Source organism: Apaloderma vittatum, unplaced genomic scaffold, assembly GCF_000703405.1.
Source record: "Apaloderma vittatum isolate BGI_N311 unplaced genomic scaffold, ASM70340v1 scaffold18524, whole genome shotgun sequence".
NCBI lineage: Eukaryota > Metazoa > Chordata > Aves > Trogoniformes > Trogonidae > Apaloderma > Apaloderma vittatum.
This window is the reverse complement of record NW_009712314.1, coordinates 15,961-41,823: the sequence shown is the minus strand read 5'-3', so window position 1 is coordinate 41,823 and position 25,863 is coordinate 15,961. Positions and strand designations below refer to the sequence as shown.

Here is a 25,863-nt window from a genome sequence, read left to right as displayed (position 1 = left end):
TAAAGTGCTTTGGTGAGCACTTTGGCCAGCTTTGTCAGTGCTTTTGGGTGGATCCCATCTGACCCCATGGATTTGTGTGCTTCCAAGTGGTGCAACAGATCTCTTACCATTTCCTCTTAGGTTACGGGGGCTTCATTCGGTTCCCCATCCCTCTCTTACAGCTCAGGGTCTGGGCACCCGGAGGACAACTGGTCTTACTATGAAAGACTGAGGCAAAGAAGACATTAAGTTCCTCAGCTCATCCTTAGTCACCATGTTTCCCCCTCCATCCAATAAAGGATGGAGGTTCTCCTTAGCTCTCTTTTTGTTTCTAATGTAGAGAGATTTTTTACTGTGTTCTGCAGCAGTAGCCAGATTGAATTCTAGTTGGGCATTGGCTCTTCTGATTATCTCTCTGCATAACTTTACAAAATCGTTGTGTTCCTCCTGAGTGGGCCACCTCTTCTTCTGAAGGTCATAAACTCTCCTTTATTTCCAGCCAAATCTCTGTTTGGCCAGGCTGGTCTTCTTCCCCACTGGTTTGTTTTTTGGCACGTGGGGACAGCCTGTTCCTGTGCCTTTAAGATTTCCTTCTTGAAGAATGTCCAGCTTTCCTGGTATCTTTTGCCCCTCAGGACTGCCTCGCAAGGGATTGTCAACCAGGCTCCTAAACAGGCCAAACTGTGCTCTCCAGAAGTCTGAGGTAGCAGTTCTGCTGATCCTGCTCCTTACTTCTCTTGAGAATCAAAACCTCTATCATTTCATGGACTGTTTCCTCTCTGCTGTAGTGTATTCCCAGCAGACATCTGGTAAGTTGAAGTACCCCCACAAGAACAAGAGCAGGCAATCTCAAGACTTCTCCCAGCTGCTTATAGAATGTTTCGTCTGTCTCTTCATCCTGGTTTAGGCAGTTTATAACAGACTCCTACTACGGTATCTGCCTTGTTGACCTTTCCCCTGATTCTTACTCATAAACGCTCAACCCTGTTGTCACCATCATTAAGATCTGGACAGTCTGTACCATACAGGGCTGCCTCACCGCCTCTCCTTCCTTACCTATCCCTCCTGAAGAGTTTATAACCATCCAGTGATGTGAGTTATCCCACCACTTTTCCATAATGGCAACTATGTCATAGTTTTCCTGCTGCAATATATATAAAATATGTATTATTTTACTTACAAGTAGATAAAAGGGGAAATAGGAACCACTGCCTTGAGAAGTCCCATCTAGTTTTGGCTTTGCTAGTGTTTCTCATCGAGGCGCTAAAAGGCAAGTCAGCGACTGGTGTAAAAGGCAAAAGATGAAATATATCTGAGGAAAGAGAGAGATTGAAAAAGGAGTTAGTTAATAAGGATCTTGTTAAGCTTTGGAAGATTTTAAAACTGGGTCGTTGAAGTGACATCTTTTTGTTCTATTTATGAAAGATTGATAATCTGGCAACATCAAAAGTTAATATTTATTATGCAAGGTGGATAGATGGCAGATAGAAGTAATACTTTCTGTGGAGTTTTTGGGGCCATTTGGGCTTTTTGTCTTTCTGTTTGTTTTCTTTTTATGTAGATTTACAAGTAAAATACATTAAAATTGTCCTTGCTTGGAAATGTCTGGTGATCATATACAGTGTTTACCCACTCATGCCAGTTTGAGCTCCACATTACCCCTCCGTTAAGATGTTCAGTTACTGTTACTGAGAAATTTGTATTTATTCTTAAATTTTTAAGTGTTGCTCAACAACTTGACAATAGTAACTCAAACTGTAGGACTGACTTGGCTGTTGGAATGATGTCAACATTATTTTAAAATAATGTTTAGAAGAATTAAGAATGGATTCAAGATATCCAATCTTAAGATTTGTGATGAAACAATTCAGGTTAAAAAAACAAAACAAAACACTACACAACCCTCTTCTGTGTTGAAGGCCAGGGAAGTTCTCTGAGGTTACTTGGTGGCTGCACGACTACTGAGGCTAAATAGCCCTTGGAGGAGACGATCCATCAAGGAACCAGAAAGCAATGATCCTTTTTCTCTGCATGTTTTTCTACTGCTGATCAGCACAAAACGTTGTTATTTGGAGATTTTCTAGTAGCTCTCCAGCCTGCATAATGCTACCATTCACAAGCTTCCAACGGGAGAAAGAGCAAGTGTGCCAAGGCGGCCAGAGCTCCTAGTGTTGCTCAGGGTGCCCTTGTTCTGGGCAGTGACACAAGTGAAGGAACAGCAAAATTCTGTTCCAGGGTTCTCATGAGGGCTCTCATGATGGAGGAGACATGTTGTGTTAACCCTTGGATTGTAAGAAAATCTGAAGTAGAGCAGGCAAATTAGGCATTAGATAGCGTTTGGCAAACAGTGGTGGAAAGGATTTCTGTATGTTTAGCAACGGGGACATTGTAAATGGCGGCACCAGAGTTGCATGGTCAAAGGAAATACAGCTGGGTTACAGCAGAAAGCACAGCCCCTCAAAACCGGAATTTTCTCAGTACATGCTAGGCACTATCTTGATTGATGCAAAAAACTACCATGTTATATATATTTTTTTAAAGATAAATCAATAAAATGTAAATTCCATTCACAAAATTATGAAAGTCAAAATCGTTGTTCCTATGCCAGCACTTAGCTTCTTAAACTTGTGTAATATTTTATATAGCTTTGTATGATGTAACAGTTTCCTTTATGATGTTGTATTTTTTAATGCATATCTATGTATATGATTTAAATTCATAATTTAGGTGAGAATTTTATCATGTGTCTTTTAATCTCCTTACAATGTAAGTCACAACTGTTATTTCACAGTAGAGTATTGCCTTGTGGCAATAGCTTATTTTTTTAGTGAAACTTCTTTTACCAAAACCAGTAGTGATAGTAATTCTTTTGAAAGAACAAATTTAAATTTGATGGTGTTGCTGTTATGACAAGCTCTCCCTTATTTAAAGTGTTCAGCAGATACGAGCTGCATATTGTTTTTGGTGGGTGATTTTTCACATAATTCTATCATAGGTGGAACTCTATGGTATTTTAACACGTGAGGTCAGTCTCCTTTCATGGAATGCAGAAGGTCTCTGTCTTATGAGGATGATTTTTTTCCTTAGTCAGCCAATCAGAAGCAAAATGGAATGTGGCTGCTTTTTGCGTATAACAAAATACTCTAACCTCTACTTAGTTAAGGGGGCCTGCAAAAAAGATGGGGACAAACTTTTTAGCAAGGCCTGTTGCTACAGGACAAGAGGTAATGATTTTAAACTAAACAAGGGTGGATTTAGATAGATGTAAGGAAGAAATTTTTTACAATGAGGCTGCTAAAAAGCTGGCACAGGTTGCCCGTAGAGCTGGTACAAGACCCATCCCTGGAAACATTCAAGGTCAGGCTTAATGGGGCTTTGAGCTACCTGATCTAGCTGAAGATGTCCCTGCTCACTGCAGGGGGTTGCACTAGGCAACCTTTAAAGGTCCCTTCCAGTCAAAACCGTTCCATGGTTTTGTTTTACCGGCTTTTTTATTATTTCCTCTTACCATTATGGTCATGTAAAAATGGAAGCTGTTGTCTTTTAAATTTCCTTTCTCTTCTCATCTCGTTCTCATGTGTCTGTCCACCCTGGGAATTAGAATAAGCGAATTATGTTTAATTTCTTTTAAATGCAGCTCAAGCAAAGTGGATTTGTCAGTCTATTCAGCTAGTGTGGACTGTGATAAATTTTATTTCAGTCTCACCTAAAAATTTACCCAATGTTTATGCCTTGTGTGCATTTTATATTTTGTGGTTTTAGCGTAGTTAGGTCTCATTACAATCTTTTAGGGAGTACTTTTAGCAATATATAAGTCAAGTTTAAACATAGTTCCCAAACTTCGTTTTGAAGCCAAAGTAAATGAGGTCTTGTAGTGCCACATTCCACTGATTCTGACATCAGAGAAATAGCTGCCATAACAGATTTTAATTTAGAAGTGCCTAAATTTTTATATCCCTATGAGAAGCAAGTCTGGGGTCTAACATGGAGGAGCATTAAGCTAACAATTCAAGACACTAACAAATTTTTCATGAAAACTTTCTCCCCCTCTGGAAAAAAAAAACACACCAAGGAACTGGATTAAGGCACAGAGAGCTGGGACTCCATCAGTTTGGCCTTGTATGGCTGAGCTGAGCTTTGCCAGGTAGAGAGAAGATTCACTTTTTGCTGTTGGTGCCTTTCTCTACGGTGGCAGTGGGAGACTGGGAAAAGCTGCCAATTAATGTGAACTCGTCTGTGGTTTTGCTTGTCAGCTCTTTCACCATCCCTAGATTTTAAGAGGAAAAAGAATGTAGTGTGATGTCTTAAAATCCAGAGTAAATCTTTTCCCCTCGTTTTTTATTACATGTTTTATAGTACTGATTCTTCCAAATTTACAATTAAAGAGTCTTCATCTTGTTTTATTTCAGATTCTTCTCATTCTTTTCATCGAGATGAGACTATAGTTATTGCTCTTGCATCTGTGTCTGTACTGGCTGTTTTGATTGCTGCTCTCTTCTTTGGATACAGGATGCTTGCAGGTAGGGTATGATGATACTGTTTTTTAACTGTTCTTTTGACTGTTTCTCGAAGTTACACTTATGTCTTCTGTTCTCCCCAGTCCCTATTACATGTCTGTACATAATACTCCCCTTTCTTCTCCCTGACACTTCATGGTGATAACTCTTTCATGCCAGTCTGGAGAGATTGACGATTTGTTCAAGCTGACATTCTGGGACCCATTTCTCTTCAACAAATCCTCTACTCAACACAGCTTAAGTGAGGTTGTGAAGATGCTTTATAGTTATCACCAGTGACATTCCATTATCAAAGATAGCCTTAAGTTTGTAACTCTCGGCACCTTCACTGCTGATTTTACTGGTTCCAATAAGTTTTTACAGGATTCGTTTTTCTACTTACACCCTTGACTACAATATGTGTTTCTGCAAAGTCCCAAGTAAGTTGTTTTCACTTGTAGCATGGCAAATAAAAGAAACTGTCTGATTTCCTCCTCACTTCCTTCCCCAGGAGACCGTAAACAGGGTTTGCACAGTATGAACATGATGGAGGCGGCAGCGTCAGAGCCCTCATTGGATCTGGATAATCTAAAGTTGTTGGAGGTAAATGTTCAGCTCGACTTCCTCGTCTTCATTTTTATTCAATGTAACATTTGTGGTCATATCACCTTCCAAGTGTAGTTACAGAAATAAATATATCCATGCTCCCATAATGTTTTCTAAATCACAGTTAAAAGATGAAACGAAAAGAAAAAATAATTTTAAAAAGATTGCCGTGTTACTAACAAAAGAAGGCAAGATGTAATATTGTTGTTATTAGCTAGAACATGTTCTCATTTGAAAAGAAAATACTGAGCACTGGGAGGTAATGGGGGAAATTGTATCAAAAGATCCATCTTTTTGCTTGACACTGATCACTTTAAGTACAATGTCCTACCATAGTAATTTGACATGCTTTAGTAACATTATTGGAATATAGGATTTACTGCAGATAGGGCAGTGTATTTCAGTAGTGGTGCCTTTACGTGTAGTCATTTTTCACAGTGGGGTACTCTCTGTCTCCTTGGCAACTAGAAGCCAGCCAGAACTTTCTGCTCAGCTTGGTATTAGATGCATCGTCAGGAAACTGCAAAGTGTTGTGCTTTCAATTGGTATGCATGATAGAACTTACAGAACTTTTAAAAGCTTTTAGCCAGAAATAAATCAGTAGAATGACTGAGAGAAATTCAGAGAGCGATACTTTTGTTCTTTTTTTTTCCCATTAGAAATCACACCTAGAGGTGCAAACTGCAGCCGTGCCGTGTGGTCTGGGCTAATGATGGCAGCAGAGCAATCAGTGTCAATGTGCTTTTATCAACAAAACAGTACGGGAGGCAGAGTTTGCAGGGCCGTAAGGATGTGTTTTGTAGAAGTGTGCAAAGCCCCAGATGGAACTCCTCATACTGATAGTCTTGGAAAAAACAGTGACTTTGTTGGCGTAGATGTCTGCAATGGGGTCTTCTGTCCTCTTTCTTAAATCCTGAGGAGCTCACTCCTCACCCCACAGTCATCATGTGTTGGAAAACAAATTGTCTTAACTGTTCCTCTGGTTTCACATCTCTGTGGGTAGATGACGTTCTGGGTTTGTGACTCGCTGCTGCTTTGCAATCTATTGACTTGAAAGGACTGAGAAACAGATAATCTTGTCTGCTAAAAGATACTTTGTTGTTGAAAACTTTCCTATTAGACACTTTTCTCTTCTAAAGAAGCATTACTTCTGTTGTCCTGTTTCCTGTTCCTTCTCCTTTTGCAAGTACTTAAAAAGTAAAAGGATGCCATGAAGTCCTTACAGTTTCATGTCTGGGTATTCCTGAAAATTATTTGAATTAAATAGATGCTTAAATTCTTATGTAGTTTTATGTAGAATTTTTTGAGCTTTGGAAGCTAGGACTCTTCCTGAAGTTGGTCCTGTGTTTTGGTTTAGAGCAGAGATCACATCTTTCTTCAGTTGCCATGGAGACTGGAAAGGCCATTCTGTGAAGACTGTCTGACATAGTGGGGACTAGAAGTAATTAATTATTCCTTTCTGTTAAAACCTGTTTACCTTTTGTGGTATCTATTTTGTACTAGAAATGCATATATCGTTGCTACTAACCTGAAAGGTACAGCTCATAAATCTAGATCAAACCCGTAATGTTTAGCTTAATGCCCGTGACCACAGGATTGATCTGGATTTAACTGAAGTTGAATCTGGAGTTAATTAAAATTGATCACGTAAAAGCTGTATGTGTTTAGTAGGCGAAAGTTTAATAAGAAAATTAGCAGCACAAAACACATGGATTTTATTGATTCTGTATATAAAACTGCTGAATAGATTATTCATGACTTATTTATGGGTTTTCAAACTAGAGATCAATTTAGTAAGACTAAAGTTGGCCTGTGCAGATGTTTCCAGCTCCAAATAGCTTTTATGACAGCGTTCTAATTCTAGTTTTCCATACAAAATATTCACTTTTTTCATAGTACAAGTCAGTATAAAGGTTGACATACAATCTTTGTAGAGTGAAAACTTGGATTTTATCGTCACTTATTATTTAGTGAACTAATTATTTACAATTATTTTTCAGTTAATTGGCCGGGGACGATATGGAGCAGTATATAAAGGCTCCCTAGATGAACGTCCAGTTGCTGTGAAAGTCTTTTCTTTTGCCAATCGTCAAAACTTTATCAATGAGAGGAATATTTACAGGATTCCACTGATGGAACATGACAATATTGCCCGCTTCATTGTGGGGGATGAGAGATTCACTGCAGATGGCCGTATGGAATATTTATTGGTGATGGAATATTACCCTAATGTAAGTACTTCAAAGAAACCAGTCTGATTTTTTTGTGGCTATTCTTAGAAGTCTAAACCAAGGATGTGCTTTACTATTTGCCAGTGTTTTTCATTGCTGCTTCTTGCACAGTAATGTAAAAATAATCCATATAAATTAAAATTTTAATGAACCTTAGTGTGGTTTACTGTAATACCCTTTAAGATTTCCCAGTTAGTGCTTCCAAATATAGTCTCACAAATTCTTAGCTGTAGTATCTGCTCTTGGTTATGGTGCAGGGGTTTTTTTGCCAACTGTGCAGTGTTCAAGGACAGAATTCAAAGAGTTATTTTTACTTAATAATTTAATAAATTTTTAACTTCTTAGTATTAAGGCATTGTGTCTCTGTTACGGTAGTTATGACCTCAGTAGCTGCAAATAGTAGGGATTTGTACAGTGAAGCATAATAGATCAAATACTGTTGTCAAGCTAGTTTGTGGTATTACAAATCATGGTAGCTTTTTATCCTGTTACCTTCTTTAAAGCTTTCTGTGACATAACATATTTATTTTGCTGTACCATATATTGAGGCTGTAGGGCAAGTTTTAAGAAGGCAACCTTACTTTCCAGAGCCATGTCTTCAAATCTTCCTAGCTAACAATGCTTTTACATCTCTCAAGTTCCTTGATTTAAGTTCCTAATGTCTGTCTGTCTGTCTCTGTGTACACATGCGTAGAAGCAAAACTGTTTTAAAACAGTGTAAATGTGAATTACGTTCATGAAAAATGAAATATATATGTACCTATTCAGGTGGCAAAAAGAAAGAGAACAGTTCTGAATGTCAGAAATGGTGGCTTGTCTTAGGTCCTTGTAGCCTCTCTGTATATGCTTGTGTTGAAAGTTAAATGTATACATGCATTTAAATATCTGAAAATATATGTGAATTTAAGGCAACAAGTAAGAACATGGTTAATCATGTCAGCTTATAAGAGATGGGCACCTAAGGAGAGGTTGCAGAGACTAGAAATGACCATAGAAAAAGCTCAGCCGTGCCTGTGCCAGATGGACGGAGGCAAAGCACATCAGCTCTGGCCTGCTCTGGCAGAGTAGGCTTATTTTCAGCTAACTGAGTTAGGTGAAATCAAGCGAGTATTCTGCTCCTGGGAGGACGTAGCGTAACTGTCTTAACAGGTGATCTGGTTTCGCTGTTTTCTTGAATGAGAGGATTTTCAGCTAAAATGTAATTTGATTGAAAATTGTGTCTTTATACAAGCAGGATCTGTTGACGCTCTGATTAAATGCACAGATGAGGCTTATGACATCATATTATCAGATTCTTTCTCAATATGGTATTAAGAACAGCAAGATTAGTCTAAAATCAATCCACTGGTGGCTTGGAAGTCATTGGAAAAAGTGCACAGCAGGTGTAATTAATGCACAGTGTGATCCTTAATTCAGTGAGCAGATGTTCTGCTGTATGCGGAGCTAACAGCAGAGAAAGAAACCTGCTGCGGCAGCCCTGCTAAAAGGGAATGATGCGGTTCAAACTAGAGCCTTAAATCTTATTTCGGTGAGGAGTAGCCCGTACAAGATGTACAGGTGAAGTACTCCCCATCCAAAACATCATTCTCCCTCAAAATACTTTCCTTCTCGAAAATAGGAACACACAGAAAATTGTTCTAGTGTTGTTATCCAAGCATGCCTTCAGACCAAAGAAAGTAGGTGAGCAAGTAATAAAAGGAAAGATACGTGTGTTTATCAACCAACATGCTCTTCTGCTGGTACTCTGAGGTGTGGCAGGTGAGTAAGCAGTAAGTTGCAAGGAATGACGTAGTAGGAAATACAGGATAGCCACAGAATAGTGCTCCCAGTAGTCAGACATTCATGTCTTTTTAGAACAATAGAAACGTTGTGGTAAAACACATAAAGAATCTTATGACTGTTAAAACAAAAACATAAATTTTATCAAAAGTTTTAACTGGAACAAACGCCCCTAATTTAACATGTAACTTGTGACTGACAAGAGTAACCTTAATTACAAATATATCTCTCCCTAAATCTTGACTAAAACTTTTCCTGGTTGTCATTTATATTGAACTTCTCTAAAAGCAAAAAATCACAGCCCTTGGCCAGCTCAAAAAATATCTGGTGTCTAGCAAGCTCTGCAGCAGAAAGATCTTGTTGTTGGTTTGAGATCTTCATACAGCGTGTGTTCCCCAGTCACACCATGACAACAGTCCCCTGGCCTCCGTTAGGGCGAATGGGAACCTTGTGCCACTAATTCAAGAAAATCTGTTACCAAGCTGAAGTTACAGGCAATTGGAGGCTAGTAAGAGCGCTTGTGTTTCTTAAAAAGTTTTAACAATCAGAAAAAAAATGTAAAATTCTGCAACCTATTTCTAGGTGGATCCCTAGCTTTTTATTTTATTACCAAAATATTTGAAGTTCATGTAACACGATGTTAAATGGTGAAAGAAATGTGTATGTAAACCTGTATGAGAGAGATCTGGTCTGTGTCTTCATCAAGGATGTTATCTATGTATAGGTTCCTTGTTCTGCACCGGCTAAGCCTGAAAAGATGCAAGACTTGTAATTCTATCAAGGAGTGTCAAGAACTTAGTTTTAGTTTTAGGAAAGCTTGGTCTTGCTTTTAGCAAAAAGTGTCTAATGTTTCAGTCACGTTAAATTCTGGTATCTGTGTGCCTCCATCTGAACTGTGCACACATTATGTACCTGCATGTTGACTCCAAATCCACTCAAATGGCACAGACCAGATTTTTTTTAACCAGATGTTACATAACTAATTTGGGAATAAAGTAGTTTTAGTAGCAGCTACGATATTATGCCACATATTGGTCCATCTTTGAGAATACAGATTTAACTAGGCAAAAGCAGGGTAGTTGGTAGTCATAAATATATTGTAATATGTGTGCAGAGACAACGGGGTGGCTTGTTCTTCTTGCGTGGGGATTTAGTTTGTTTAAACCAAGTATATTGTCATTTGGGACTATGGGCGTAAAAACTGCTCGAAGATATCATAGCGTGCAGGATCTGGCTCTTGATTTAGATAGCAGTCTCGGTTTCCAGAATATCTCTGTACCGTATCTGACAACCTTCTTTCCAGCTTTCTTGGAGCTTCCACCACAAGTTACTAAAAAATCCCTCAGTCTTCACATTTAACTTATCTTCCAAAAAGGGGGAATGTGACACTTTTTTCCTATTTCTTGAGTGTGTGTGGACTAGCTCCTATTCTGAATTGCCTTTGTTTGGTTTTTTCTTGTTTTGATATGTGAACAGAATATAGGAGGGGAGATGCTGGTGAGAGATGTTGAGTATTCTTCTGTAAGTGCTACTGGTTGAAGGACATGATTTACTAACCCAAACTGTTGCATCTGCAATCACCTCTCTTCTGCTGTTGTTCAGGAAGACTTCTTCAGAAGAATAAATCAAATACATGCTTTGCTTTTGTTTTATAATTAATATCATTATTCCTAAAAGCAATCCCTGTTATTTTGTGATAAATTTTCTGTTCCGCTTCTTTAGATAAAACAAATGGCAACGCTAGAAATTAATGAACCATTCTTTTGGTTTAGAACATCAGGATAAACGTAGGAGCAGTTGCAAGATCACACCTTTTAGGAGCATTGGATAAAACAGACTCTCCTAAAGATTTTTGAGTTATTCAGCTGGGCAGTGATTTTAATCCAATATATTTTAATTTTTTTCAGGGTTCTTTGTGCAAATATTTGAGTCTCCACACCAGTGACTGGGTGAGCTCCTGTCGTTTGGCTCACTCTATAACCAGGGGCTTGGCGTACCTGCACACGGAGCTACCGCGCGGAGGTAAGGCTGGGAAGGGATGCCAAGATGTTCAAGATACTCTTATTTCCATCAGGTACTAGATTCATGCCTTTCTTTTTTCTCTGTGACAGTATGGTGAGTAGGAAGTGATGAATGCGAATAGAGATTACTCAGAACTTCTGATAGGTTCTTTCCTTCTGAACAGTCCGGTGTGGGCTGTGTCTGTGACGCTTACACGAAGCAGGGAGTGAGAGCCAGCAGAGCCCCAGGGACAGGCGGTGGGAGGAGGCCGAGCGGTGCTGTGCTGCTGTGTCATGGCAACACATTACTGAAGACCTGCAGCACTGGGTGTCTGTCTAGCGGAGAGCAAACAGATGGGGTGTTCTGTTTGTTTTTACAATTCAGACACAAATCACCCAAGCAATTTTTAGTTTGTGTGTGAACTGTATACACAAAGAGAAATAATTAATTCTTTTCACTCCACTGTAGTCTCATTTATCGTATCTATTGGTTATTTCATCTAAGGATGTGCGCCTGGTCTTCGCTTCATACAAACGATACTGCTGGACTTACAGTGTTTTTTTAGACCACCAGATGTGACACTGTATTTATATCTTTCTGTCTCTGCTTGCATGCTTCAACTGAAGCAGCTGAAGTGTCATGATTATAAAACAGATATTCTAAGATCTGTGATGTATCAGACTGCAGAATTTGGCCTGGCACTGAAGCATTAGCTTTTTGAAAGTAAATAAAAGGATGGTATCATTAATTCTACATTAAGGTGCTAATGTTTGCATCAAAATTCCCAACTATATATTTTCAAATGTTAAACATCATCTCAAGCAGAGGATGACAACTGAAGATGCTTTTAAAAGTGCAAGACTGAAAACACCTAAACCACTATTCCTGTGTGCTGTTGAAACGGCAGCTATCATCTTAACTTCATAATTTCGAAATGTGCAGACAGGTGTGTCCATTAGCAGCTAGAACATATGTAAACCTTCCATCATGAAGATGGGACAGCTGTAGGCTGGTCTATGGATGCTAGGAAGGAACTTGTGGAGTAAAATATATTCCACAGTAAAAACAGTTCTATAGTGCTAGCTGCTTTACTAACAAAATAAATGGCATATAAATTAGGAACCACTGAGATTATTCTTTGGAAAAGATCAGACCCCTTGCAAGATGAACATGTTGAGATTCTCTGGAATAATCCTGTCTATGTATCTTCTGCATAGGTGCCGATTCCAATCGTAGCGTAAATAGTTGGTGCGGTACTTGACAGAGGAGTGTGGATGTGAGAAGGGAGCGTTTGAGGTGGCTGTCAGGGCTCTGGCAGCAGGTCTGTGCTGAAGTACCTGACATCTCCCCTGCCAAAGTCATGCTGAACTATCCCTTGGAAAGAAGCTTGTTGGAAAAGACAAACTGTATATAGCAGTAGCATAATATATTGTATAGATACAGTAAAAGACTGAATATTATCAGTTTTCTATAGATAACATACTGTGGAGCTTATTATAAAGGAGCAAAAATGTTAACTTTCAAAAAGATGTTGACTTTCCGTTTGTAATAGCTGAGCAGACATAATGAGGTTTTCTCATTTTGCCAGACAGTAGAACTGCTCAAATAATAACAAGCACTTCCATATGTCCAAATAGACCACTACAAACCTGCAATATCTCATCGTGACTTGAACAGCCGCAACGTGCTAGTAAAGAATGATGGAACGTGTGTAATTAGCGATTTTGGACTCTCCATGAAGTTAACTGGAAACAGACTGGTACGCCCAGGTGAGGAAGATAATGCAGCTATTAGTGAGGTAAGTACAAATGAAGATAAACCAGTGCATAAAGGAAGACAAATTGGTACGAAAGTTGAGAAATAGTTGCTTCTGTTGTCACAAGGTGAATCTTAAGGCGGTACAATTCCCATGAGGGGGAGTTGCTGCGGCACGGGTGAGAAGTGGCTGAAATCCACAGGAGGAAACTGGTTTTGGTCTCAAAACACTGGAAGACAAACCTAGCATTTTGAAAAGTAATAGGTTGGCAGCCCTGGAGACTGAAGTTTTCTGTATGAGGTATGAGAAGGTGCAAGGTGCATTTGCTTGCCATGTTGTTTGTGATGATGTGGTGTGCAGACCCCTTCAGTCCTGTACTGCAGATATTAACTGACAACCAAACATTCTTTGGTGGTTTTGATGTTAATTTTTCTGAAATAGGGACATACCACACTCTGCATCCTACAGCCATTTCTCTACATGTCGTCTGCAATTCTCTGGACTTTAATGTGATACATCTGGGAGAGTAAGTGCGTGTAGAAAAGACAGGGACAAACTGAAAAAGAACAGAGACAAAATAACAAGGGGATGCTTGAAAGAATACCCTATGGGAAAGGATGAAAGAGTGAGGGCTGTTTAGGGAAATGAAGATAGAGACAGGTCTTCAAATATGTAAATGGCTGCTACAAAGAGAAAGGAACAAACTGTTTGCATTCAGTGTGGATAGGACAGGAGGTAAGGGGATTACATTGTGGGAGGAAAATTTGTATTAGTTACAAAGAAATCTTTCTAATCTGTAGGCAGCCAGTGTCTGGAATGGACTGCTGAGAAAGGCTATATAGAATTTGCATCGTTTTATGAATTTAAGGAACAGATTGGGAAAACATCTGCTAAGAGTGGGTTAGAATGGATTCTGGGTAGAAAGAAAAAAATTACTTAAGCTTTCTTTTTTATGATGCAGTGATTCAGAGAGTGCAGTTTTTGTTGCTGTTTTTGTGTAGGCATAAATACACTGATTCTTGAATATAGGCTACCGTAATGCACTGAGACTGTTTTAAACACTGCAAATTCCTAATGGTTCGTATATTCGTTGTCTTTGTGCTTTTACAGAAGACCATTGCATTTCATTCAAAGAATGTTTTTCGCAGTGCTAGTCACCTTCTCCCCCCCAAAAGCAAGTGCTGCATTAATAATATCTGCGCACAGGTCCTCTTTTCAGATCTCCCCTTACTGAACAAAGGAACGGGGAAACCAGTGTTTAAAATGTGAGGATGTTAAATAGTCCCGTGACAAAACACTATCCTACAGGTACTGATGAGTGATTATCCTAATCTAACATAGGTCCTGGTGGAAATGAAAGATACCTTCCAAGGCTGTTAATAATCTTTGACCATGGAGAGCCTTGCTGACAGTCAGGAAAAAAAAAAAAACAAACACTAACAAGACTGAAAGAACAAGCTTCTTGTTCAGCAGCATCCTCTTCCGTTACAATATGTGCCTTGGTGTTTACCAGAGTAATTTTGGGAAAAAAATTTAAAATACATTTCTGCTGTATCATATTGCATCTAACAGCATTGAGTAAGGGACACTATTGTTTTGGTACATACAAAAAAGCAACAGAGCAAGGGAAGAGTTTTATTATGACTAGGCTCCTGATAAGAGACTAAAAGCTGAGGACATTGAATAGAAGCAAACTGCATTTTCCTTAACTGTATAAAATATAAAACAAAGTAGGGTACTAAAAAATAAGTAAATTTCTGTAATAAATTAAATTTGGAAATTTCTTCCTGATGTGAAGCTTTGTTTTTATGTTTTTCCAGGTGGGAACGATCCGCTATATGGCCCCAGAGGTGCTTGAAGGAGCAGTCAACTTGAGAGACTGTGAATCTGCTTTGAAACAAGTAGATATGTATGCGCTGGGCCTTATCTACTGGGAGATATTCATGAGATGTACAGACCTCTTCCCAGGTAACTAAAAAACAATGGAAAAAATGTAATAGTAGAAAGAGGTACCAACAACCAAAGCTGCTGCCCAGCCATAGCTTTTTAAAAGCAAAGACGGGACATAATTTCTCAGTTGTTTTTGCCATTAAGTCGGTGCCATCTAGTGTTCAGGATGATTGTTGTCAATACTCTCAATATTGGTGAGTGAAGTGTGGTTCTTCGTACTGAAAGGCTTTGAATTACCTGTTTAAGCAGTTTGCAGGCCTCACGCTAAGTGCAATTTGAGCATTATTGTTATTGTGCAGAGTTGGGCTGATGGCAAAGGCAGTACTTTGAGTTCTTGGAACTGATAAAAGTGCCTGAAATGTCTTTCAGACTTCCCTCATGAAAGAATGGATGGGAAAGTGCTGTAATTTAATGTAGCCTTTAGTCAGTCATACTTTTATTTATGCTCATGACATTGAAAATTCAGGGAAAGCTGCCATACCTGTAGCATAAACCAAGAAGAATTAGACTTAAAATTTAGCACAGGAGATTGTGTCACAACCACCATCTTCTTCCTAAGATAGAGTATATAGAGTATAATCTGCAGCATTCTGTCTGCAGTCAAACAGACACACTTTATGTGCAGAGACTTAGAATCTCACTGGGCTTCCTCTCAACTGAAGTACATGAATATATTCAGTCAGCTCCTCTTCGCAGAAATTTGGTGTCTTCCTCAGGCTCTGAGGCATTCTGACTGTGCCACTCAACCAGCAAGATTTGAAGATGCTGTCCTTTGAGAGACTGCTGAACAACAATGAATTCATTTGCAGTTAATTCAGCTTTTCTTTGTGAAGTTGCACTTTAGGGAAGAGGGGGGAACATCTCAATAGACAGCAACTTTGATACTAGCTTTCATCACCTGAAAGCCATTGCTCTGCCTTTTAATCTGTAATTTTTTAATTTTCTTTCTTTCTTTTGCTAACAGGGGAATCTGTGCCAGAGTACCAGATGGCTTTCCAGACAGAAGTCGGAAACCATCCCACTTTCGAAGATATGCAAGTCTTGGTGTCTAGAGAGAAGCAAAGACCAAAATTCCCAGAAGCGTGGAAGGAGAACAGCCTGGTGAGAAGAGAATATTTTCAACAATCATTTAACCAGCTATAGGGCGTACTCACTTCTTAAAAGCAATTTTTTAATACTTTTGTTTGTGGTTCTGGTTTTTTTACTTTTTATTAGTATTTAAGGATTGGGAGCTGCTTCTGTCTGGACTTCCAAAATATTGAATTCGGGTTTTAAAACACCATTACCATGAAAGCTGGAGTTGTTTTAAGGGAAAATACTATTATTATTGGATGCTGAATTGTGATAGGCAGAAGTTAACTTGTTATATTAATTATTCAACAGTATCTGTAGTATCATGCATGAAGTGCCCATATGTTCTCTGTATGCTGGTTCAGAAACATAAAGGCATTTTCTGCCTGTTGATAAACTGATAGCACCCTCATTTAGTTGGCAAGAAAGTACATGTACTCTCCCAGAACTAAAATCTACAAACATTGTAATAAACTTTTTCTGCAGTTGTATAATCCTCAGAATTCACAGGGGCTACAGCTTCTAGCAGTCGTTGCATGAGAAATTTTATATGACTTCATTTGATCTGCAATTTTTATTTTCAAGACTATAAACATGGTAATGTTGTTTGCTGTTTTGAATTAGCCTAGCTGCGGTTTAGAGCCTTGCTTGCTGCTGCAGCACAACAAGTTACAGCAAGTCAGCTGAACTCTTATCAGAATCTGTCTGTGCGCTTGCTTTCATTTGCAGCAAAGGTGAGGTAACGCGAATGCCCTCAGCTTAGTGGGGCTTCTTTGTCTTTTATTACAAGCAAAGTGAAATGCAGTCACTGCGTTCCACCTGATACACGGTAACTTGTTTAAGCTAAAATAGCTCACTTGCCAGTATGAAAATAACATATTTGACTCTTATTTAAAAAGACACTTATAGTTGTTCCCACACTGAAATTATGCCCTTCAATCTTCAGAGACTTCGCTAGTTGATGGTGTGTAGCTGCTGTGCAGGTAATGGGGGGGCCTAAGGCCTCACCTGTGCTGCTACGTGTAAATACCTGTGAAAACATTTTCAGAGAGGAACATAACCTCTAGTATTAGCACTGTTGTAAAACACGTTGTAACTGAGTTGATAGCTTCATAGAGACATTCTTTTATTACACAGTTTTGGCCAGCCAGTCTTGGCGGGGGGTGAGTGGAGAAGAAGAGGAAAAAAAAAATCCATGCCCAAACTATATAGGAAATCAAGCAGCAACTGTTTTAACTGTAGCCATGTTGGCAAATGTTATGCTGGAAGAACCAAGCTTGACAGCTGTTTTCGAAGCAAGTTATAACTAAAACAGTTCAAGAAGGCTTGTTTTGTTTTGCAGACTAATGTTCTAATAAGCTGATAGACTCCAGCATTATTAGACACTGAGCTATTGATGATCCCTGTACTTAAACTGCCCGACACATTCTTTGTGTTGTCACTAATTTTTTTTTTTTGCGAAAATTCGAAATAATAATAGTGATGATGATGATGATGATAAGTCCAGCTCTAAGGAATGATCTACATAAATGCTTTAAGAGAAGAGAAGAATAAATAAAAAATCTGTGATTCTCTCATGGGTATCAAACACCCTACTCCACCCCCTGCCAGTCTGGGTTAACATCTGAATGAGTGCTCTAGGGGAGCTGCTGTAGAAAACCAAGCTCCATATTACCTCATCCTGGACCCAGGTCCTAACCTCCTTTATCTAATGCATGGGATAAAAGACTTCTGTCCATTAAAGCTATGCCAGCGTGTTGGGTTATAAGACTTTCATGCACATTCATCTATTAGAGAAGTGTACTTGCCCTTTTCATTTGAGAAGTACAAATAAAAAGCAATGTTTTCTTTTTTCAGATCACATAATTAAGGCTCTGAAACGATGTGGAATCCTAAATTTATGATCACCTGTGCAACCTCAGTCTTCTTCTTGAACAAATGTATTATGATACAGACCTTGTTTAGCAGCATTGTTTTTCACAATATAAATCAACAATCTGAGCAAATGATATGCATAAAATAATTCAAGGTCTATAAACTGAGTACAGATTTTAGCAACATTCTTGCTTCATTTGCCCAAAGTTGACTTTAAAAGTCGGGACTGAAGAACAGAATAATGCAGATTGCCTGTCTCTTCTGTCTTTTTAATGAGTGCTAGAACTTCTAAACAGTGTGTTTGAGTATAGAATCACAGAATGTCAGGGGTTGGAAGGGACCTCTAGAGATCATCTAGTCCACCCCCCCTACCTGAGCAGGATCACCCAGGGCAGCCACACAAGAACGCGTCCAGGTGGGTTTTGAATGTCTCCAGAGAAGGAGACTCCACAACCTCTCTGGGCAGCCTGTGCCAGGGCTCTGTCACCCTCACAGTAAAGAAGTTTCTCCTCATGTGGAGGTGGAAATTCCTGTGTTCTAGCTTATCCCCATTATTCCTTGTCCTACTATTGGGCACCATCTGAAAGAGACTAGCACCTTCCTCTTGACATTCCCTCCTCAGGTATTCATATACATTAATAAGATTCCCTCTCAGCCTTCTCTTTTCAAGACTAAATAGCCCCAGTTCTCTCAAGTCTGTCTTCGTAGGAGAGATGTTCAAGTCCCATAATCATCCTCATAGCTCTCTGCTGGGCTCTCTCAGTAGGTCCCTGTCTCTCTTGAACTGGGGAGCCCCAAACTGGATACAGTATTCCAGGTGTGGTTTCATAAGGATATAGACTGAGCTGAAAAGTTAAACCTGAAATTCATAGAAAACATATTCCTATGGTAAATGAGAAGCTCTAGAGCTTCATTTTGATAACTGTGGACACAGACATCACTGTGCTTCTTACATGATCCTTAAAACATCAAAAGGAAATGTTCACCTAGAAGAGAGACAGTATTAAATTAAACACTGGTTAAATTTACTGCTGGTGAAACCTTTAGGGAAAGTCTTATGAAGGGGCAAGGTAGGAGATTAATGTGTCCACTGACTTAGATGGGTCTAAGTTGTGACTAAATTAAGTCCTAAAAGCTAAATGAAGGCTTTTTATCCTGGGAGAGAAAAAGGATCCAGTATGCTATCCTGTCCTTGCCCCTGGGGGTTCTTTTAGACTCGTGTCCCTCACGCAGTTGCTTAGCTGAGAGCTGACCTGCCGCGGTGAGGGAGATGAAAGGTTTGCTCTTGTGGCAGCTGATCCCACCTGTGCAGCCACAGCTTCGTCGCGCAGCAGCAGGGACTTGCCAGATGCAAGTGATGACAGGAGCCTGCTCTGCGGGTGAGGAGCTCTTGGCCAGCGTGCAGAGCGAGTCCTGGCTCTCGCTGCCAAAAGCGAATGAGGCAGTTCTGGCACGGAGGCAGGCAGCAGGACCCACCGAATGGCTTCGTGCCCAGCTGGGACTCCGCACACTCGTTGGTGCTGGAAAGGTTAAAGCTGGGCTGTAGGTGTGAGCTGTCTGGCAAACCATGTCCTATCCATGGGCCCTGGTTTGGCAGCAGGAGCCAATAGATGTCTGCCTGGTTTTTGTACTCCAGATGCAGTAGAAGCAGAAGCGTTCAGTGCTCGTAATTTCAGTTGTGGCCTCCTCCAGTCTCTGACCATATGGCCGCACATTTTGTAGGTCTTGAGCTCTCATTCTGACTGCATCATTCACCCCACAGTGTGGTCCCAGGAAAGCGTCTCTGTTTCTGCTTCTCCATCTGTAAAACAAGGGCAGCAATAATCTTCCTTAGGGCAGACAAATTCGCTGATATTTATGAGGCGTTTGGATGTTACAGTAGTGAATGGAGGCAGAAGAGCACGACTAAATGAGCAAGGCTGTGTTATTTGCATCCAGTGGGGGGAAGCAAGGCAAGGACCTTAGCTGAATTGTGAGGGTGACAATGACAGCATTCCCAGAGTATCCTCAATCCTTAGTATACAGCTTTCAAAAGGCAGGCAGAGCAAGCTGACCGTGCACACGTATATCAGAGAGGGCTGGCTGGGGCTTGTATGGGCACTGGTGAATGCAGCTTTTCCTAAGGAATTGTCTTCCCAGTCGCATTGTGTGAGCTATAGTAATACTAGTCCGGCATATTGCTGGGCTTAGGGCTTTGAATGAAATGGTGTCTCTTCTGTTTCTCACCAGCTATTTTCACGCATACAGAATGCTGTCATAAAACAGTAAAAAATAAATATAAAATGATATAAAGGGAAAATAATTTAAGATAAAGTAGTTTTCTCTGTTTGTCTCCTGGCAGGCTGTGAGGTCACTTAAAGAAACAATTGAAGACTGTTGGGATCAAGATGCTGAAGCTCGACTAACAGCGCAGTGTGCCGAGGAAAGGATGGCAGAGCTCATGATGATTTGGGAGAGAAATAAATCAGTTAGTCCAACGGTCAACCCTATGTCAACTGCCATGCAAAATGAGCGGTAAGAAGGAAAACATTTGGTTTTAGTCAGCGGCAAATACCCAATGCAATGCTCAGTTCACTCCAGGAAGGAAGCTAGAGCATGCTGCTAGCTTAATATTTCTGTACCCGTGAAGCAGGTGTGTGTTACATGAGCTAGTCTGCATATGGGTATGATCCTGACTGCTCGTGTTCTTAAGGTCCCCTGTGTGTCCCCAGAGTTCAGGCACCTTTTATTTAAACAACTGCACTTCTCATAGAGGGGCCTTTTAAGCTGAACTTGTGCAAACTATCTAAACAGGCTTGCAAAGATACAACGTGGCTATGAATTGCCTTTCAGGACTCTTGCTAAATGATGCATAAAACTTCTGTTTCAAATGTTCTGCTAAAAACTGTGAATTTACAGGCAATACGAGTTCAGGAAATTACCGAGTCTCAAACCTGTAACTTTTCAGTTAGAGAACCGCAGGGCCATAGTTTAAGTCATCGTTACTCTGACCCCAGAGAGAGAAGTACTGCACATCGTCTGCCTATATATAATCCAGGGGGAGTGAGAATTTGCAGAACTGACATTAGTGCTTAATATTATACGCTGTTTGAGAGATTTGAGAGAAGAGTACTGTTGCTGTGTGTGGCAGTGTGTACTGTAATGAAAAAAATTGTTCAAATCATAGAATACCTGAATTGTTAAAAACAGTGGTTTTTTCATGGTTTAAGACCTTGTGATCTACAAGAACTCCACACGCAAGATGGAAAAAGCGATGCTGGGAAAAAGATCCCAGCATCGCTTTTTCCATCTTGCGTGTGGAGTTCTTGTTGCCTCCCTTTAGCATCACTCCTCTGTAACTAGAGCAGTGCCCCTTAGCAGTGAACTGGACAAACAGCATATTGGTCAAATAGAAGAAAATTCCTGTTATCCAACTTAGTTGTGTAAATACCACCCATGACAAAATTGCTGTCCTACTAAAACCAATTTTCTGCTACCCATAATTTTTCAAGGAGATTACTGAAAAGATCTCAGTTTTTTACTATATCTATCCTTAGTTTATACATGAAAAGAAACAGCAATATATTCTGCTCTCTTAAATGAGAGGCTTTATAATCTGAGATGATTCTTACATATGTGATCTTAATATTACTTCTTTTTTCTTAAAGGAATCTGTCGCATCATAGACGTGTATCAAAGATAAGGCCATATCCGGATTACTCTTCCTCTTCCTACATTGAAGATTCAATCCACCACACTGACAGCATAGTGAAGAACATTTCTTCTGAGCATTCAATGTCCACTACACCACTGACTTCAGGGGAAAAGAATAGAAACTCCATTAACTATGAGCGACAACAAGCGCAAGCTCGCATCCCTAGTCCTGAGACAAGTGTCACCAGTTTGTCCACCAATACTACCACCACCAATACAACTGGTCTCACTCCTAGCACTGGCATGACCACCATATCCGAAATGCCTTATTCGGATGAAACAAACTTACATAGTGCAAACGTCATGCAGCCAGGTGGGCCCACCCCTGTTTGTCTGCAGCTAACAGAGGAGGACTTGGAGACAAATAAATTGGATCCAAAAGAAGTGGATAAGAACCTGAAAGAAAGCTCTGATGAGAATCTGATGGAACATTCACTGAAGCAGTTTAGCGGGCCAGATCCACTCAGCAGCACTAGTTCCAGCTTGCTTTATCCACTGATAAAACTTGCAGTAGAGGTGACAGGACAACAGGACTTCACACAAGCTGGCAATGGTCAAGCGTGTTTGATTCCAGATGTCCCATCTGCTCAGGTCTATCCTCTGCCCAAGCAACAGAACCTTCCGAAGAGGCCTACTAGCCTCCCCCTAAACACCAAAAATTCAACAAAGGAGCCACGGTTAAAATTTGGTGGCAAGCACAAATCAAACTTGAAGCAAGTGGAAACAGGCGTTGCCAAAATGAACACTATCAATGCTGCAGAACCTCACGTTGTCACAGTTACCATGAACGGAGTGGCCGGGAGAAGCCACAGCATAAACTCTCATGCTGGCCCAGCCCAATACGCCAATGGCACGGTGCCATCTGGCCAGACAACCAGCTCAGTAGCGCAGCGGGCCCAGGAAATGCTTCAGAACCAGTTCAGTGGAGAGGATAGTCGCCTGAATATTAATTCAAGCCCTGATGAGCATGAACCCTTGTTGAGGCGAGAGCAGCAGGTTGGCCATGACGAAGGTGTTCTGGACCGCCTAGTAGACAGGAGAGAGCGACCGCTGGATAATGGCCGAACAAATGCCAATAACAACAACAGTAACCCGGGTCCAGTGCAAGACACAGCTACAGTCAGTATCCAGAATGTAGTGAGAAATCCTGGGCAGACCCAGACTAGAAGAGCACAGAGGCCTAATTCACTGGATCTATCAGCTACGAATAGTTTGGATAGCAGTAGTATGCAGTGTAAGTGCCTGCAGGACTTGAACAGTTTCCCTTTTACGTAATAACTATGTATATCCGCTTGAATAGAAAATATTTCTTTCTCTCCTGTCCCTCTTCAAAGCATACTTAGTAAATCAAATATAAATTTAATTTCCATCTGCACAGTTTCAGTCTTTTTAATAAAGTCCTGTCTCCATCAGCTCCAGCATGTGAGACCACTATCTTCCTTCCACATACATGGAATAAGTCTGTCCCTTTATAACCTATTTGCTCTCACTCTAAGAAGAGAGCAATTTTTTAACTTCTGTTATTCCTTGCAAGGCAGCTTGGCAGCTGCAAAGCATATTGAAAAAGCTTCCTACTTCTTCCTTCAGGGGCATGTTACACCTTCTTTTTCTTACTTTTCCTTAACCTCTTAAGAGTTGCTGGCTCTAAGATGCATTGATTGAAATAATTTATTATGGTAACTACTTATATGCTTCATTACCTTTAAAGCAACTGATTTTACTGTATTAGCCCAGCCTAGATGGAGGGTCATGCATTCTCTACTCTGCTACCTGAGCTCTAACAATTATAGCAATCCTTTGCGAGGGTTGCTATGTACATATTAAAAATTAGTCAAAGTAGTTAGAAAAGGAATCAGTTTTAATAGACTCTTTCTACAGGAAAAGATCATAGGAAGTTACAGTGGCACTCTCCTTTTTGTAGTAAGAATGTAATTGTGTAATTACAGTTAAATTAGGAACATCCTCTGAGTTTGACTGCGGGTCTGTTGGAGCTGTTGAAAAGGTCTCCTGGTGTGCATTTTAAAGAGAATATATTTCCAGAATGTACCGTGGTCTTTAAAAGGTGCTTGCAAACCTCTGTTTAGACAGGTGCTGCGATACTAGTGAAATAAGCTGGGGTGCCAGGCACATTTGGAAGGAAAAAGTTTATAAACAGACCAGAACACATCTTTCAAGAAATGTAGTTGAATATTCAGCTGTGGAATGTTTTAAACCTTCCCTTTAAGTAAGAAATCTTAATTTTTATCTTAACTTGTTGAGTTGAAGTCTTACTGAGGTAAGGAAAAAAGATTATTGCAGCAGCCTTCTTTAACTGAAGGCTAAGTTAAATGGAAGGGTTTGAAATTATATAAAGTGACAAGTTTTTTAACTATCCGATTGTTACTGCTGAAATTTTATCATGGCTAAAGGTGATTTTGCCAGTTTTGCAACCCAACATCCCAAATCCTGAGTTAAGATCTTAACAGAGAATGGTCCATTTGGTCTTCAGTTGAAATGCTTTGCCAGGTGAAATGGGATGAGGAGACCTACAATTTAATTATGCAGTTGAAAGTTTAGCCTTTGCCGTCCTGTAGTAGCAACAATTTTTTGTACCTCCCATTACACGTAATATAAGATACTGTGGTTGCGAAAGCCCCTCAAATGTCAGATACTGATTCGCTGTTTGATGCCAATGTGCATTCAAAGTGACACAAATGACTTCACTGAAGTAATTTCTGACAGAAAACAGAATCTGATCCCTTGTTTTAATGGCAGGTGCTGGTACATCTGCCATGCCTCTGCCACACGGGTGCTTTTGTGTGATAAGATTTTGTTCTGTTTTGCATGAGTCACAACCCTGGGCTCTTCAGACCTTTATCCTCCTTGTAATACTATTCTCAACTCTTTTTTGTTTGTTTGTTTGTTTTGGGTTGTTTGGTTTTTTTTCTCCAGTAGGTGACTCCTCACAGGATGGCAAATCAGGCTCAGGAGAAAAGATCAAGAAGCGTGTGAAAACTCCGTACTCACTTAAGCGGTGGCGTCCTTCAACGTGGGTCATCTCCACCGAGCCGCTGCACTGCGAGGTCAACAACAACAGCGGCGAGCGGGCAGCCCACTCCAAATCCACCACTGCCGTGTACCTTGCGGAAGGAGGCACTGCCACCACAATGGTATCTAAGGACGCAGGAGTGAACTGCCTGTGAAACACTTTAAAAGCCAACAAATGACCTTTTTTTTTGCATTATTTGAAACAAAAACACACAGAAGACATTTAAAAAAACTGCTTTCTCCTCCTGTCAGCTACCCCTCCCAAGGACTCGCTTAAAATAGATTTCAGCTATGCAGAAAATTTTTAGCTTATGCTTCCGTATTTTTTTATTTTCTTTTTTTTTTTAAAACATTTTTGCACTTTTATTTAGTATCGCTAAAGTTAAGTCTGTCTGTTTTGACCACGGAATATATATATGTGTATCAAAAATGTGGTCTCAAAATATTTTTTTAAAAAAAGTAACAAAAAAAAGTATTGCTGATAATCAGTTTGGACCAGTTTCTTAAGGTCACTAAGATCACAAGCAGACTATAAGACAGGTTTGACTGCAGTGGTGTCTTGTAACCATGTTTTGATTTCTGTGCACAAGCTAGTCTGTATATTTCTATGTTACAAAGTGTATTTTGTTTTGAACCCCTTATTTTTCTTGTGTCATGTTGAAATGTGCAATAGTCTATAGTTCACAGTATGCTTTATTGAAAAGTGTGTTTCTAAAACTGCTACATGTTCCCCTTTTTTATTTGTTAATTTTTCCCTCACAGTTGAGCAGTCAGCCGGTCATGACAGTGAATTTTGCACACCATAGCCAGCTTGAAGCAGCTGCCTATATCACATTGTGCTCTGAGGTGACAATGCATGAATTTTCCTCAACTTGAAAGGGCTTTTCAAAAGGAACAAAAAGACACCAAAAAAAAATCTGAGCTCAGTACCTTTTTTTTTTGATCTTTCCAAATCTAAATATGTTTCCTTTCTAGTAGTAAATGCCAGCCTGTGACGTTCTGAATAACAAAACACTGAACAAATGTAATGAAACGACATCAGCCATATTTTCCATTTTATTTCGAGTGCAGTTTCACCCCCAGCATTTATGTAAAACCTGATTCAGATCACTAATGCTGTACCTTGAAAAAGACATTTTATTCAGAAGTCTTAATAACTGTCATACATAAAAGCTCTAGTGAAGATAGGTTACGAAGGTATTTTGTTTACAGAGAGGAAAAATCATGAATCTTATTTGGCACGAAACCAGTTTGTGATGAGTCGCAAATCTTTCCTGATTTACCTCCTTACAGACAGTCTGGGGTAAAATCAGCCCGATTATTTATGCAGGTAGGTGCAATCCTAATTGACTGTTGTTGCTGAGTTGAGTTGATACGCATCCTCCCTTCAGAGTTTTTA

General features: G+C 39.9%; 1 protein-coding gene across 1 annotated transcript; it reads left to right on the top strand.

The window, feature by feature from the left end:
• Window positions 1-614: 614 nt before the first annotated feature.
• BMPR2 (bone morphogenetic protein receptor, type II (serine/threonine kinase)) lies at window positions 615-25,360 on the top strand (the record flags this gene model as incomplete). The annotated part of the gene is made up of 11 exons (XM_009867939.1): window positions 615-788; window positions 4,389-4,499; window positions 4,987-5,078; window positions 7,082-7,312; window positions 10,999-11,113; window positions 12,730-12,890; window positions 14,669-14,816; window positions 15,763-15,899; window positions 20,086-20,258; window positions 21,392-22,671; window positions 24,369-25,360. Coding segments are annotated over 11 exons (2,873 nt in total), but the record flags the coding sequence as incomplete, so codon positions are not given.
• Window positions 25,361-25,863: the final 503 nt, after the last annotated feature.